Source organism: Prunus dulcis, unplaced genomic scaffold (assembly GCF_902201215.1).
Source record: "Prunus dulcis unplaced genomic scaffold, ALMONDv2, whole genome shotgun sequence".
In the NCBI taxonomy this organism is placed as follows: Eukaryota; Viridiplantae; Streptophyta; class Magnoliopsida; order Rosales; family Rosaceae; genus Prunus; species Prunus dulcis.
The window spans coordinates 2301-17333 of NW_023010118.1; the positions used below are offsets into that span (position 1 = coordinate 2301).

Genomic DNA, 15033 nt, shown 5'->3' on the forward strand with positions numbered 1-15033 from the left:
GATTTCAAAAGTTTTTTTATTTATCCATAAATGAGAAACTCATGAAAAAGAAGCTCCGCACAAATAAGAACATGCTAAAATGCAGAAACTGAAACCAACATGAAAAGCCAAACTAATTTAGACATCCAAGAAAACCAATCTAGTCGCCCAACCCTACTCTAGACACCCACATGAAAAGCCAACATCAGAACCCGGAAAAGAAGTAGAGAGACGCTACACAAGTACTGGAGTGTTTGAATAAAATTACAAATTATCACCTCCATGACCTAGGTGATAGAGTACACGTCACCTCCATGTTAGAACATGTATGGTTCAAATTATCATGAATATCTACAGGCATCTCTTGAGGGCACAGAAAAGGCTTAGGAGCCATTTGCAGGCTTTCAACATCTCCTTCGAGCATCTTTATAACTTCGTTCATTGCCGGACGATCACTTGGCTTCATTTGAATACACCACAAGGCAGTTATAACCATTTTTTTTACGATTTTCTTTTCTTCCTCTGTTATATCCTCCATCTCCAACTCCTTTCCCTCCTTATTCTGATCGTACACCCATGAGGGGAAGTAAATTTGGCTTGAATGCTCTGCACGTGCATTTAAATTCTTTCGTCTGCTTCCCATTTCCATCAATAGCATTCCAAAGCTATAGACATCAGCTTTGTATGAGACGCCACTAATATTTTTGTAGAACAACTCAGGAGCCATGTAACCCATTGTTCCCCTTGCTGCCGTTAACGAGACAATACTATTATCCGTAGGATATAATTTCGCAAGCCCAAAGTTAGAAATCTTTTGAACGAAATTTTCGTCAAGAAGGATGTTATCAGGCTTGATATCAAAATTTAAAATTTGCATGTCACAACCTTGGTGTAGATATTCAATCCCTCGAGCTACTCCAAGTGAAATATCATACATTTTCTTGTAACCTAGCAAGTTACTCCCTTCTTTGGAATAAATGTATTTATCAAGAGATCCATTTTGCATGAACTCATATACTAAAGCGCACTTCGAACCCTCAACACAATAACCAACAAGTTGCACCACATTAAAATGGTGAATCCTTCCAATGGTAGCTACCTCACTAATGAAATCTTCCCCATTAGCTTTGGACTTGATCAACATCTTAATTGCTCCAGAACGGCTGCTGCGTAATTTTCCTTTAAATACCGTGCCAAAGCCTCCTTCACCTAACTTATTCTTGAATTTGTTATACATCTTTTTAATGTCCGATGACAGGACTAGCCCCGAATTTCCCGAAACCCGGGACGAATTCTGTGGAAATTCCGACATCACCCCAATGCCGGGCTCACTTGCTAAAACTGTAGTCTCCTTTTTCCAAAAGGAATAAGGGCACAGGACTTTCTGCCAAAATTTTGGCAGAGTCACCCCTGTAATTTGAATAATCCTAAAAATTTCAACCTGCATAAAACACATTTAATATCCACAATTGGCAGCACGCACAATTTAACAACATGCAATTCACATAGACCGCCTCCGGCCTTCAAATAATTCGAAGTGAAAACACCAACAACTCTAAACAATATCAATAATGAATTCATACAATTTATGAATGCCCACTATAATTAGTTTAAAAATAACCTCCCAAATATCCAACACACGAGGTTTTAACCTCCTAACACAATCACCTCTCGTTTTCACCCAAATTCCAGGACCAACGGCAAGGTCAGAACCAAACTCAATAAACTATCCAAGTAAAATTTAGCTCACGGCTGCACCTAGGCTGCCTACGTACCATTTCTGAGGGATCAAGCCACACGTTGTTCTTTATACTAAATCCCGATTTCAAACACATACAATACCTTTATTCATCTCTATGTTAATCACATAATCTCTCCATACGCCGGGAAATCCAACCCCACGTATGGGGTCTGTCCTCACGCCGGATAACCTACGCCACGTGGGACCTAACAATTATAAAATCTCCCCATATGCAGGAACATCCAAAGCCACATATGAGGCCTGTCAGCACCCCAGATAACCTAGGCCACGTGTGACCTAACTATCACATAATCTCCTCATACGCCGGCATATCCAACGCCACGTATGGGGTTTGTCCTCACGCCGAATAACCTATGCCACGTGGGACCTAACAATCATAAAATATCCCCATATGCCGGAACATCCAACACCACATATGGGGTCGTCAGCACGCCAGATAACCTACGCTACGTGTGACCTAATCATCACATTATTTCCCCATATGCCGGAACATTCAACGCCACGTATGGGGTCTGTCCTCATGCCCGATAACCTACGTTGTGTGGGACCTAACAATCATAAAATCTCCCCATATGCTAGAACATCCAACGCCACATATGGGGTCTGTCAGCACGCCAGATAACCTATGCCAGGTGTGACCTAACCATCACATAATCTCCCCATATGCCGGAACATCCAACGCCACATATGGGGTCTGTCCTCAGGCAGGATAACCTACGCCACGTGGGACCTAACAATCATAAAATCTCCCCATATGCCGGAACATCAAACGCCACATATGGGGTCTGTCTCAACCCCGGAAAATCCTACACCACTTGAGACCTCACAATCATAGGGTGGTACTTGTAGTGAAATCAATATCCGGGAAGGTACATAGGGTAGTACGTATATCACTTCAAACTGACATTCTAAACTCTTTTTATACCTTTATAAATATATATAAATATATATATTAAATTCTAATATTGTGTAAACCTCAACAACAATCTAGCATCCGATAATCCCCCCAATTTAAAATAATAAATTAATATTCTGAACCCACATAATCAACATAACTCAACAACGCTCAAGACCTGTCATTAGGGTCATTGTAATCCTCCTAGGAAGGTAAAACTACATCGGAAGACTCACGGTCAACTAAAGGTCAAACTATCCAAACTTTGTCAAACAGGCCCACGGGGCCCACAAACTCCGTTTACTACCCGAGAGTTCCTATAGGTTCTACAAGGTTTAGGATACACGTGCTATAAGTTTGGTCCGGATCGGAAGGTAGGATCACTCGCGATCGCACAATCAAACGGTTATTGTAAAACATAAACTTTAAGTTATTAAATCGGAGCATCCGGGGCTCTGATTCACGATCCGTGAATTCCTACACGATCCTAAAAAATGCCTAGATTAACATATATTAAATTCAAGACTATCCAACGGTTCAAACCTATCGAACCCGAATAGCGTACAATAGGCGAAATCCGTTCGGGGTTCAAACGTCAACCAAATTGAAATCCGAGTACACCTACGAGCTCAAGACAACAAGGGGATCACATCGGGACACAATGCCCCTTTTTCTAGAGTGCCCACTTGCCGCCACATGCACCGGCAGCGCGTGGGTGTCTAAAGCGATTACACATCGACGGAAAATCACAAAACCACGGCTCAAGACTCCTATCCTAGGTATAACACCTTATTTGGAACCATTTTTGTTCTTGGACCTACCCCAAAAACTGACCAGAAGTGGCCGAAATCACGATTTCAAAATTGGCCCAAATCCAATTTCAAAAATCAAGCTACCAACGCTAAAAAATGATGCAATCCTACCCAACCATTAGCTAGATTATGAAAAATGGATTAATTTCCATATCTTAATCACCAACAATGGCAGCCAGAGGAGAGAGATCGGAGCCTGCGAAGTTTGAGTGAAATCCGGCCTAAAATCACCTTTTTCCCGCGGCTGGAGCGGCGGCCGATGTTGGGGAAGAGCCGGGTCGTGACGCTGGGGCTGAGCCTGTCCTTTTGGCATTGGTCCCGTTCGCAGCCGTGGCCGGTGGTCGGAGTTTCGAAGAAAGAGAGAGGGCTGCCTTGGCGAGGAGAGAGAGAGCATGAGCGGGGGGAGGAGAGCGAGAGAGAGAGAGAGAGAGAGAGAGAGAGAGAGAGAGAAATCTGATTTTATCAAACCCTTTTCGCCAAAATTACGGTTATGCGACTAAGGGTATTTTGATCATATCTCTCTCATTACAACTCCGATTTGAGCCAACCACATGTCTACTGACTCATATCGCCGTGCTCTACCCAACGGTATAGTCGAAATTCTCAAATTCCTTCCCGATCAAAAAGTCAACTTTAAACATAATAAAATATTTTAAGGGCAAAATGATATTTGCTCTGAATAAATTAGTATTTACTAATTTATTTAGGACCGGGTCGTTACATCCGAGTAAGAGTACCTTATCGGCAGAAAATTGTTATCACCATGCAGAAAATTTTCGATCGTGCTATACGTTGACGAATGTCTTTTCCGCCATGTATAGATCAAAAATGCAATCACAAGTGGAGCCAGCATAACTTTTACCACGAGATGTAGTACTGCACAAGAGCATTACCAAAAAAACAATTCATGAGAAAATTACAGAAACTGACTGTCTTTTTGATGCATTCTTTTTACACTTTATCACATCCTTTATGTCTATTAAATAGCTATGTAAATTATTGTGCAATTCATCATCTTCTTTTTTCGTAATCAATTTAGGGTGATGATTTTGGCCATTCTATAATTACTCGTAAATTACCTCGTGGGCTCTTCATGTGTGAGTGGTGAAGGAGTGTAAGAAGTGAAATTGAAATGCTAAAACACGCTCTTACCAAAGATAATGATTATTAGAAGAATAATTCGCGGGCATGGATCACCTGCAAGCAATAAGACAAAAGTCGACAAAATCAATCAAAGACTTTTGATTATATGTTTAGGAAAAGAATAAAGTAAAATATAAAAAAAACAGTGTTGAATAATTAAAGAAATAGAAGCTGTTACCTGAGCTAAAGAGTGGCACCACATAATCTGCAAAAATACAACAAAAGTTAACAAAGACAAAAACAAAAGACTTTGTACCCTTTTTTTAATAAAAAACAAAAACAAAAACAAAACACTTTAAGAAAGATCATTTACCGTAAATCTGCGTCAATAGATCCAAAACAAAACTGCCTACAATAACAAAGAAAAACAAAACTAGGACAGTTGTAACTTTGCCACATAACAACCGTAATATATACATATAATACAATACAGAGTGTAATATATACATATTCAAGTGATTTTTGAAAGCATATCTAAAAGATAGACGATTCCAATTTTTGAAATACAATACAGACTGTGAGCCCATAAAGATATTCCTTATTTAAGAATCCCTCAATTGAAGCTTTCTATATATATACATGTATACACATATATATGATTGAAAATAAAGATGTACCTATATAACACTCATCACCACGTAGCCATTGGTGTGGGCTACATTTAACAAAAACTATTGTATAATAGTTAAGCTCAGAGCCATACATCAAAGCGTTGTGTATGTATCTGTAAGAAAAGTTGTGGTAATTTTCCTTGTACAAGGATTTACTCATCATAGTCGTCCACTCTATACTGCACCCGTCCTCCAAATCCGACGGCCATCCATGTACTGCCAACCTTGACAAAAGCTGTCCCACTCAGATTATTAATGCATGGAGCAGTCACTACGTAGAGAGATGAACTCACTGGATATGCACACGTGATAAAAGTTAGACTGATTTGACGAATCATACAGATCCCCCATACTGAAGTTAGATTTGGCTACAGGATAACGAGGAATGGAGGAGCAATTGTTATTTTCAAGGCCAGGATCTACGACTCGGATCGTTCTGTCATCGTAGTTAAGGGCCAGTACCAAGTATTTTCCAGAATGTAGGTGCAATACCGTAACGTTGTTGTCGCAGTGCAATGTATACCTCGAGTCCCCGCAGTGCTCTGGGTCACGGTTCAGTCGAAAAGGGTAGCTTATGTTGTGGATGTTGCCGCAGGAAGAAACACACCTGTACTTATCTTTAGCGCTACAAATTTCACTGGATAATAAGTTAATACCTAAAAGGGCTACAACTAAGACCCATGAAGACAAGGTAAAGGGCCTTGTTCCACTTCCCATATATATATATATATATATAGAGAGAGAGAGAGAGAGAGAGAGAGAGAGAGAGAGAGAGAGGTTGTTCAGAGAATAGATTTCCAAGTTCTGGAGATATCTATCAGTTTTGTACCGTCCACTCAAATTGGTATTATTGATGTCAGAAATGCAGAAATATTAAAACTATGAGAGAATATTTGTTTGTGGGAATTTTTTGTGTATTCTTCTCCTTGTAGGAGGTCATATTTATAATACAACGAAACCTGAATAGGCAAGTAAATAATAAATTCCTAAATCTATTTGCAATAGGAAATCAGGAATTAAAGTAAATCAATTACAATTATAATATGAATTCTTGGTGTGTAAGGAAAATAAGTCAATATCCATTAGTCACGCGACACTCCCCCTCACGTTGGTGCATAGATGTCGCCAATGCCCAACTGATCTAGTGAATTGTGGAATGCTTTACTGGAAATCGCCTTTGTCAAGATATCCGCCAATTGATCCTCGGATTTCACAAAAGGAAATAGAAACACTTTAGCCTCAAGCTTTTGTTTGATGAAGTGTCGATCCACCTCAACATGTTTAGTACGATCATGTTGAATCGGATTCTGTGCAATGGCTATAGCAGCCTTGTTGTCACAAAAGAGATTCATTGTGGATGTAGGTTTATACCCAAGTTCAGTAAGCAACTTTCTTAACCAAAGAAGTTCACAAATCCCTTTAGTCATGCCTCTGAACTCGGCTTTTGCATTGGATAAAGCTACTACATTCTGTTTCTTGTTTCTCCATGTCACCAAATTACCTCCCACGAATGTGAAGTAACCCGATGTGGATTTTCTATCTGTTACATTACCTGCCCAATCTGCATCTGAATAACCATCAATATTTAGATGACCATGCTTTGAGAACATAAGTCCTTTTTCAGGTGCAGACTTCAAATATCTAAGTATCCGAAGAACTGCATTCATATGGTCTTCACTTGGAGAGTGCATAAATTGACCGACAACGCTCACCGCATAAGCAATGTCTGGTCGAGTATGTGACAAATAGATCAATCTTCCCACTAACCTTTGGTATCTTTCTTTGTTAGTTAGAACTTGATCCGGATATTCTCCAAGATGATGATTCTGAACAATAGGAGTGTCCGCAGGTTTACAATCTAGCATTCCTGTGTCTGTCAACAAGTCTAAGACATATTTCCTTTGAGAGAGAAATATGCCTTGCTGCGATCGAGCCACCTCAATTCCCAAGAAATACTTGAGTCCACCTAGATCCTTCATCTCAAACTCCGTAGCCAGATAGTCTTGTAGCTGTGATATTTCCTGTTTATCATTCCCAGTAATAATCATATCATCAACATAGATTATTAATGCTGTTACCTTCCCTTTTCGATGTTTCAAGAACAGAGTATGATCTGAGTTGCACTGTTTGAAACCATTGTTCTTCATTGCCATGGTGAACCGTCCAAACCATGCATGTGGTGACTGTTTCAATCCATACAATGCTTTTCGTAACCTGCAAACTATTCCAGTCTGAGTAGTATTATATCCAGGAGGAATGTCCATATACACCTCCTCCATGAGTTCGCCATGTAGAAAAGCATTCTTTACATCAAACTGGTGTAGTGGCCAATCCAAATTAGCTGCAAGGGACAATAAGACTCTGACGGTGTTTAACTTTGCAACTGGAGCAAAGGTTTCTTCATAGTCTATACCATAGGTCTGTGTGTACCCTTTTGCCACAAGTCTTGCCTTGTAAAACTCGATAGATCCATCTGCATTGTGTTTTATAGTATACACCCATCTACATCCGATAGTCTTTTTTCCTCAGGGTATAGTCTCCAATGTCCAAGTCTGATTTTTCTCAAGGGCTTTCATCTCCTCTTTTATAGCTTGGACCCACTTAGGATCTTTCAAAGCTTTAGAGACCTTGGTTGGAATATGGATAGCAGACAACTGATGCACAAAAGCCTTGAGTGGTTCAGATAGCTTCTCAATGGATACATGATTTGCAATTGGATACTTGGATGTCTTGCCAATATCAGGTGAATAACGGTTTGGTGGCTTCCCACGTTTTTTCCTGAAAGGTAATTGATATCCAATAGTTTTATCATCTAAATGCACAAGTCTAGTAGGAGTAGTTACCTCAAGGATATTCTTAGGAGATTGGTCTGTTGGTACTGTTGAGTTAGAGGGGGGTCTTCATCTTATTGTTCTGTATTGTCTGTAGGTGTGAGACTCGGATCAGAAATATCTTCGCATGGATCAGGTGGGTTAGGCAATTGATCGCTATGAATGGGCGATTGGTCGCTTTTCGACAGAGAGTAATCTCGTGCTCCAGAGTCGGAATGATCAATTATTTCTGTACAAAGGAGAATTTCTTTATTTTCCAAGTTGCTCCAATTCTGCTCTTCGCTTCGTATCTCCCCTTGAAGTGTAGAATTGGATGATGGGTCATGGAAGAACAGCTCAGATTCCAGAAAGGTCAAATCCCAAGTGACATAGGTTCGTTGGGTAGGAGGGTGATAACAGCGGTAGCCTTTCTGATGAGTGGCATAACCCACAAAAACACAACGAAGCACACATGGATCAAGTTTGCTACGTTGATTTTTGTAACACCCCGACACCGAATTTAATTCCTATTTTAAATTAAATAAGTGAATTTACGAACTTACCCTTAGGGTAGGGGTAAATGGGTCATTTTCTTGCCCAAAAAGTGTTTGGGGCAGTGGCTGGTATTTTTGGGTAGGTGGTACTGAGACGAATTCGTAGACACGCGGTAGGCTTGAATCGGAGTTGTAACGAAAAAGTTACGGGCAAAACACTTCCAGTGGCAAAATCGTAAATATTTCGAAGTTTGGGTTAAAATATCTGACTTTTCTCTCTCTCTCTCTCTCTCTCTCTCTCTCTCTCTCTCCCCCGCGCGGCTGAACCCCCTCCCCGTTTCGAATTTTCGCCGGAATTTCAGACGGCGAGAACTTCGCCGTCCGACCTCCGTTTGAGGCGCCGTTTCTTGCAAAAGCTTCATCTCTTCCTCCTCTACCCAGCCCATCCCTTTTCTCCGATCGAAAACCCGGAAAACGGTGGTTGCGACGACATGAAAACCGGCTGAAACTGCCGACGTCGCCGGCGACGTTTCCGGCCATCTCGAGCTGCGCCGTCGCTTGGAACAGGTAGCTCTCCTTCCCTTCTAGCTATTTCCTGGGTTGCGCGACGACCATGGTGACGGTGGTCGTCGAATCGAGGCCGTGAAGTTCCGGGTTAAAACCGTGAGTTTCCGACGCCGATTCCGACCACTTGCCGTCCGAATTGGACCTTGGTGTAGTTGAATAAAGTGTTCCACTCGTCGAGTAGAATCTGTAGCCGGAAGGGTGAGCTCGGGTGTGGAGTTTTTCCGTTCCCGGAATTTCTCTACACACCCACGCGCTGCCGGCGCGTGTGGCGGCGCGTGGGCGAGGCTGGTGAGGCTGCAAATTAACCCGATGAGATCCTTAGGTTGTCACGAGCGCATAGGATTTTGCGGATCTCAATTCGGATGTCGTTTGACTATCGAACGGATTTTCGCATATTGTGCGTTATCCGGGTTCGATAGGTTCCGACCGTTAGATCCTTCCCGAATTAAAATATGTTGTTCTAGGTATTCTTAGGATCGTATAGGACTTCGCGGATTGTGAATCGGAACCCCGGATGTTCCGATTCAATAACTTAAAGTTTGTGTTTTATATTAACCGTCCGATTGTGCGATCGTAAGCGATCTAACCGTCCGTTTTGGACCAAACTTGCGAGACGGGTATCTTAGACCTTGGGGAACCTTTAGGAACTTTCGGATTGTAAAATGGAGATCGTGGGTCCCGTGGGCCCGGTTGACCCGAATTGGGAAGTTTGACCGTCGGTTGACCGAGTGTCTCCCGAAGCTGTTCCATCGTCCAAATTGGGTAGTTGGACCTTAGAACGTTGCGTTCCTAGTACACTTACTAGAAACCTGGGAAATTAGGATATTTAATTCAAAGTACTCGTTCGAAACGCTTCGTATTAATCTCGTATACGTATTCTGAATTAGGTACTCCGACCACGCATACGCAGCAAGCGAGACCCTCTCAGGGTCAAGCAGCGTGGGACTACTTGTGAGTGGACTTTGTTTTCAAATCTTATGCATGGTTTTATTAATGAAAGATTTATGCATAATGTTTTAACGATTTATTGAATATATTATATTCATGGGTTGAATTTGATGTCTATATAGCGCTTTGGCATAGTTGGATATTGAAAGTATATTTATATGGATTTTGAGAAATATTATGCATGATGTTTTAAATGGTATTTTTGGATATATTATTTATTCAGTTGTTGAAAGGGATATTTTTATGAGGCATTGAAAATATATTTTGGGTTTTAACATATTTGAGTATCTTGAGTATGAATATATGGATTGGAGGTTTTCTATATATATTTGGTTATGTGCGAGGTACTTGGGTTGTTGAGATGAGATTGTGGAAAGTGGTGAGTATAGAATGTCAGTTTGGTGTGCTATAAGCACTACCCTATGTACCTCCCCTGATTTGGAACTTGGATACGGATACTTGAGATACTTGGAAGAATCGGAACCCGGGGCATCCTTGACGGGATGTTGCTGTAGACCCTTGATTGGGTAGTCTGCGCGCGTAGGACTAATCACAGACGTACGGGTTTTGAGGTTATCGACGGTACGTGCTGGCTGAGAGTTGGTCCCCCAGTTGGACGGCTCGTTCCCTAGTCACATGGTGGATTGAGGACTCATCATGAGGACTCTGCCAGGGTGACTAGTCAAACAATCCCCCGGTTGGATTGTTTCCCCGGTACAACTAGGTGATGGTCATATTTATATTATATACATATCTCTTATATTATATATTTATATCTACTCATTCATTCTTGTTTCTCGGTGTGGATACTTCCTTGCCGGTCGTGCCAATGGGTACGCTTTTGAGAGTTTGGTTGTGGGATTTTTAAGTTTTGGATGGTGGGTTTTATAAAGCGTTCTTTATGGATGTTGGACTTGGCATCGAGTATTGATTTGTTTTTATATATATACATTATATATATATATATATATATACTTGAGTATGAAGGTTTTAAGATGCATGGAATTTCTTGCCTGGTTTTCTAAACGGTGGGGTTATACTACGTTGGTTTACACTGAACTGAATTTATTTTTGTCCACTCACAATTTTCTGTTTTGCGCCCCCAGCCAGTAGTTGACTGAGCTCCGCAGCACAGCCGGATCATGCGCTTCCGAGCCTTGAGCCTTCGTAGGACTCTTTCTTCATGTTATTTCCTTTGAACTCTGTTTTGTTGAAAGTGAAGTTCTTAGACATGCTCTGTTATCGCCCTGTTAGGGTTTGATTTGTGAGGCCTGAGGCCATTTCATTGTAAATTGTTTATTCGCTTTAAAGCATGCTGCTGGTTGGGATTGTTTTGTATTTTGTTGCAGGTTGAAATCTGTTGGGTTTCTTAAATTTACAGGGGGGACTCTGCCAAAATTTTGGTAAAGAGTCTCGGTTTTTAGTAAGTGGGCCCGGCATCGGGGTGATGTCGGAACAAAGACGGGGTCCGCTCCGGCTTCCGGGAAATTCCGGGGCGGGTCCTGTCAATTTTTGTGGAGATGAAAGAAAGCCACACATCCAAAGATTCGGGGTGTGAGTACCAAAACAGAAGGCAGAGGTCTGTGTTGTGCAAGCACCTGTAAGGGAGTTTTAAAGGTCAGTATACTAGAAGGCATGCAGTTGATCAGATGAACTGCGGTGACAATAGCATCATCCCAGTGATGGCGAGGAACATGAGCTTCAATCACAAGTGCTCAGGCGGTTTCAAGAAGATGTCGATTCTTTCGTTCAGTAACACCATTTTGTTGTGGTGTCTAAGGATAAGTCGTCTCATGGATAATTCCATGTTGTTGGAAGTAAGTCTGAAAGTCATGATTGACAAATTCTCCACCATTGTCTGAGCGAAGAATCTGGATTTGAGCATTAAACTGAGTTTTCATCTATTTGTGGAAGGACTGAAAACAGGAAAACACTTCGTTTTTATTCTTCAGCAAATAAAGCCATGTCATCCATGTACAATCATCGATGAATGTGAAAAAACCATCGAACACCAGAAGGAGCAGTGATAGGAGAAGGTCCCCAGACATCAGAGTGAATTAACGTAAATGGAGTAGTACACTTGTTCGTACTCAACGGGTAGAGCATACGGTGACTCTTGGCCAAAAACAAGTATCACATGTGAAGTCAGAGTCCTTGAAACCTGAGAATAAATTTGGTATAAGATGCTTCATATAACTAAAAGACGGATGTCCCAATCGACGGTGCCACAACCAGATTTGCTTTTGTTTGCTATCAAAGGGATGTGTCACGCTGTTAGCCATGCCGGGACTGAAGTCATCGACATAATATAGCCCCCCTCTCTTAGTACCACGACCAAGAATCTCCTTAGTATGAATATCCTGAAGCAAACAAAAACTCGGGTAAATGAGTACACAACAATTCAATTGTTCAGTAAGCTGACTAACTCACAACAATTTAGTGGATAAAGATGGAACAAGTAAAGTATTAGACAGTGTGAGAGAGGATGAGAGTACAACAGTGTCAGTCCCTGTCATAGGATAAGTAACACCATTAGCATTTGCGATACAGGTTCGTCGAGGTTGTGTAGTATTCAGAAAATCATCAGGATCAAACGTCATATGATCAGTTGCACTGAAATCAATTATCCAGTTCCTGGAATCAATCTTATTGGAAGTATGGAATCCATAACCAGTACTATTATTGGTCATATTGCATTGTCCTCGATCTGTAAGCAAACAAGGCCACCAATTGGAATATGAAAACTATGAGAGAATATTTGTTTGTGGGAATTTTCTGTGTATTCTTCTCCTTGTAGGAGGTCATATTTATAATACAACGAAACCTAAATGGGCAAGTAAATAATAAATTCCTAAATCTATTTGCAGTAAGAAATCAGGAATTAAAGTAAATCAATTACAATTATAATAGGAATTCTTGGTGTGTAAGGAAAATAAGTCAATATCCACAAGTCACGCCAACAAGAAAGTTAGTCAACGGACAGGTAATGCTAACCCCATACGCATTTGGCTATTTTCATTCTGCGTCTTACAATTTTCAATAGGGGCGGTTGCGGTTTGATAATCGCGAATTTTTCTCCGAATCGCAAACCGACCGACTATTTGCGGTAAGGTGATTTTTGAAACCGCAACGGTTTAAACCGATTTGAATATTTTGGGCCTAAATTAGACAATTTTAGATCTTTAAGTGTGGTCTTTTTGTGTCATAAAAATTGAATCTTCTATACTTTTAAGCCTGGGTTTGACGCTTCTTTTGAAACCTTTTGAGTTCAAGCATACTTTAACCAAAAAATATAAATTCACAACCTAAAGAAATAAATTCACAACCTCAACTTCTCAAGCATATATAAATTTACAACCTAAAGAAATAAATTCACAACCTCAACTTCCCAAGTATATATAAATTCACAACCTCAACCTCAACTTCTCAAGCATTCACAACCTAAAACAAAATCCAATACAAAGTTAATTAAAGTTACAAACCAAAAGGAGAACTCAAGTGTAGGTGGTGATGAGTGGATTTTATTATAAGAAGAAGCCCTTCTTTATGAGTTGGAGTGGAGGTTGTGTTTCGGGTGTATCGGTTTGTGTTTGGGGGATTAGAGCCATTAGGTGTGTTAGAATGGCTAGACTCCATCTATAACACAACACAACACAAAAGCAACAACATAAAAGCATATTAATAATAGATTAAACTCAACCAAATTAAAACACAACATCTAACTACTAAAATGCAATTTAAAAAAATATATATTTGGCTTCTTCTTTTTCTTCTTCCTTCTGCCAAACCTTACACAATCCACCTCAACCATAGAATCTCCCCTAACTCTATCTCATCTTAGTTATATCTACCAACTAGGAGTTGATTTCAACAGCAAAGTTGAACCCCAAATTTGGACAGGAACCTAGACAAGGCGCGACTCGCCACCTCCGTTGTCGGCCTCCACAACGAAGCCACAGTCTTGACTTGCCACCTCCATTGTCGACTTCCACCACAAAGCCACGACACCTTCCTCGTCGATCTTCACTGTGGTGAGTTCTAATATTGGTTTTGTTTTTGTTTTTGTTTTTGTTTTGTGGGTTTTTTTGATTGATTGAGATTATTTGGTGATTGCTTTCACTATTTTGAATGATATATTAATGGGTTCTGTTGTGGCTTGCTGTTTCTGTGATTGAATGACACTTACCAAATATTTCTTGTGGTTGTTAAGCTCTTGGAATTGGATACACTATTTTGTGCTTATGATTTGTCTTTGAAATGATGCATACACTATTTTATAATTGAGACTTGGACTTGCAGATCTCCTTGAAAGTAATGTATTCATTCTTTTGGATGATATTCGATATGAAACAACCATGGACAATCAAAGTTTGGCAATTTGTAAGTAGTTAGTTAGTAATAGGATACCCTAGGTTAATGGCTTTGGGTTGGATTTAACTTTAAGAGTTTTTGATACATGCCTTCCTTGCTGGAGCTTGAAACATAGCTATGCTAGCTGAACCGTTTCACTTTGTATAATATTGATGTTTTAAAATTGTTGGTTATTAATGTTTAATTGATGTTTTATCAATATGGTTTATACACTAGCTGATAAATTTTTTATATTGGTAGCTTAACATGTGTTAACAAAAGGAAATTTTATGATGGTCAGAAATGGACACGATTGCAATTTTAGTTTGCTACAATGGAAGAATGGTTACCTCAAAGAAGATGTGCACATATGAAGGGGGTGACTCAAAAGGCATAATAGTTGCGTGAAACATCACATTTGGTGAGCTTTTGGAACAGGTGCATAAGATTGTTAATACAAACAACAGGGAAGACAAGCTTTGTTTAAAGTTCTCAGTTTCAATATCCTCGAATGAGTGTAAGCATATCAAGATTGAGGATGTTAAATTTTTTATAAGTACATTTGTGACGTAATTCCTTTGAAAGTGGCTTCTTTACTAGTGAGCATAGAAGACAGAGGAATGACAAATGTCGTAGGTGATCGTATGCATATCATGACGGAT

The 15033-nt window shown here is 40.3% G+C and overlaps 1 protein-coding gene across 1 annotated transcript; it reads right to left on the bottom strand.

Moving 5' to 3' along the window:
* Positions 1 to 253: 253 nt before the first annotated feature.
* On the bottom strand, positions 254 to 1231 carry LOC117612942 (rust resistance kinase Lr10-like). The gene has a single exon (XM_034341571.1). The coding sequence runs from the start codon at positions 1214 to 1216 to the stop codon at positions 254 to 256; it is 963 nt and encodes a 320-aa protein (XP_034197462.1). The 5' UTR covers positions 1217 to 1231.
* Positions 1232 to 15033: the final 13802 nt, after the last annotated feature.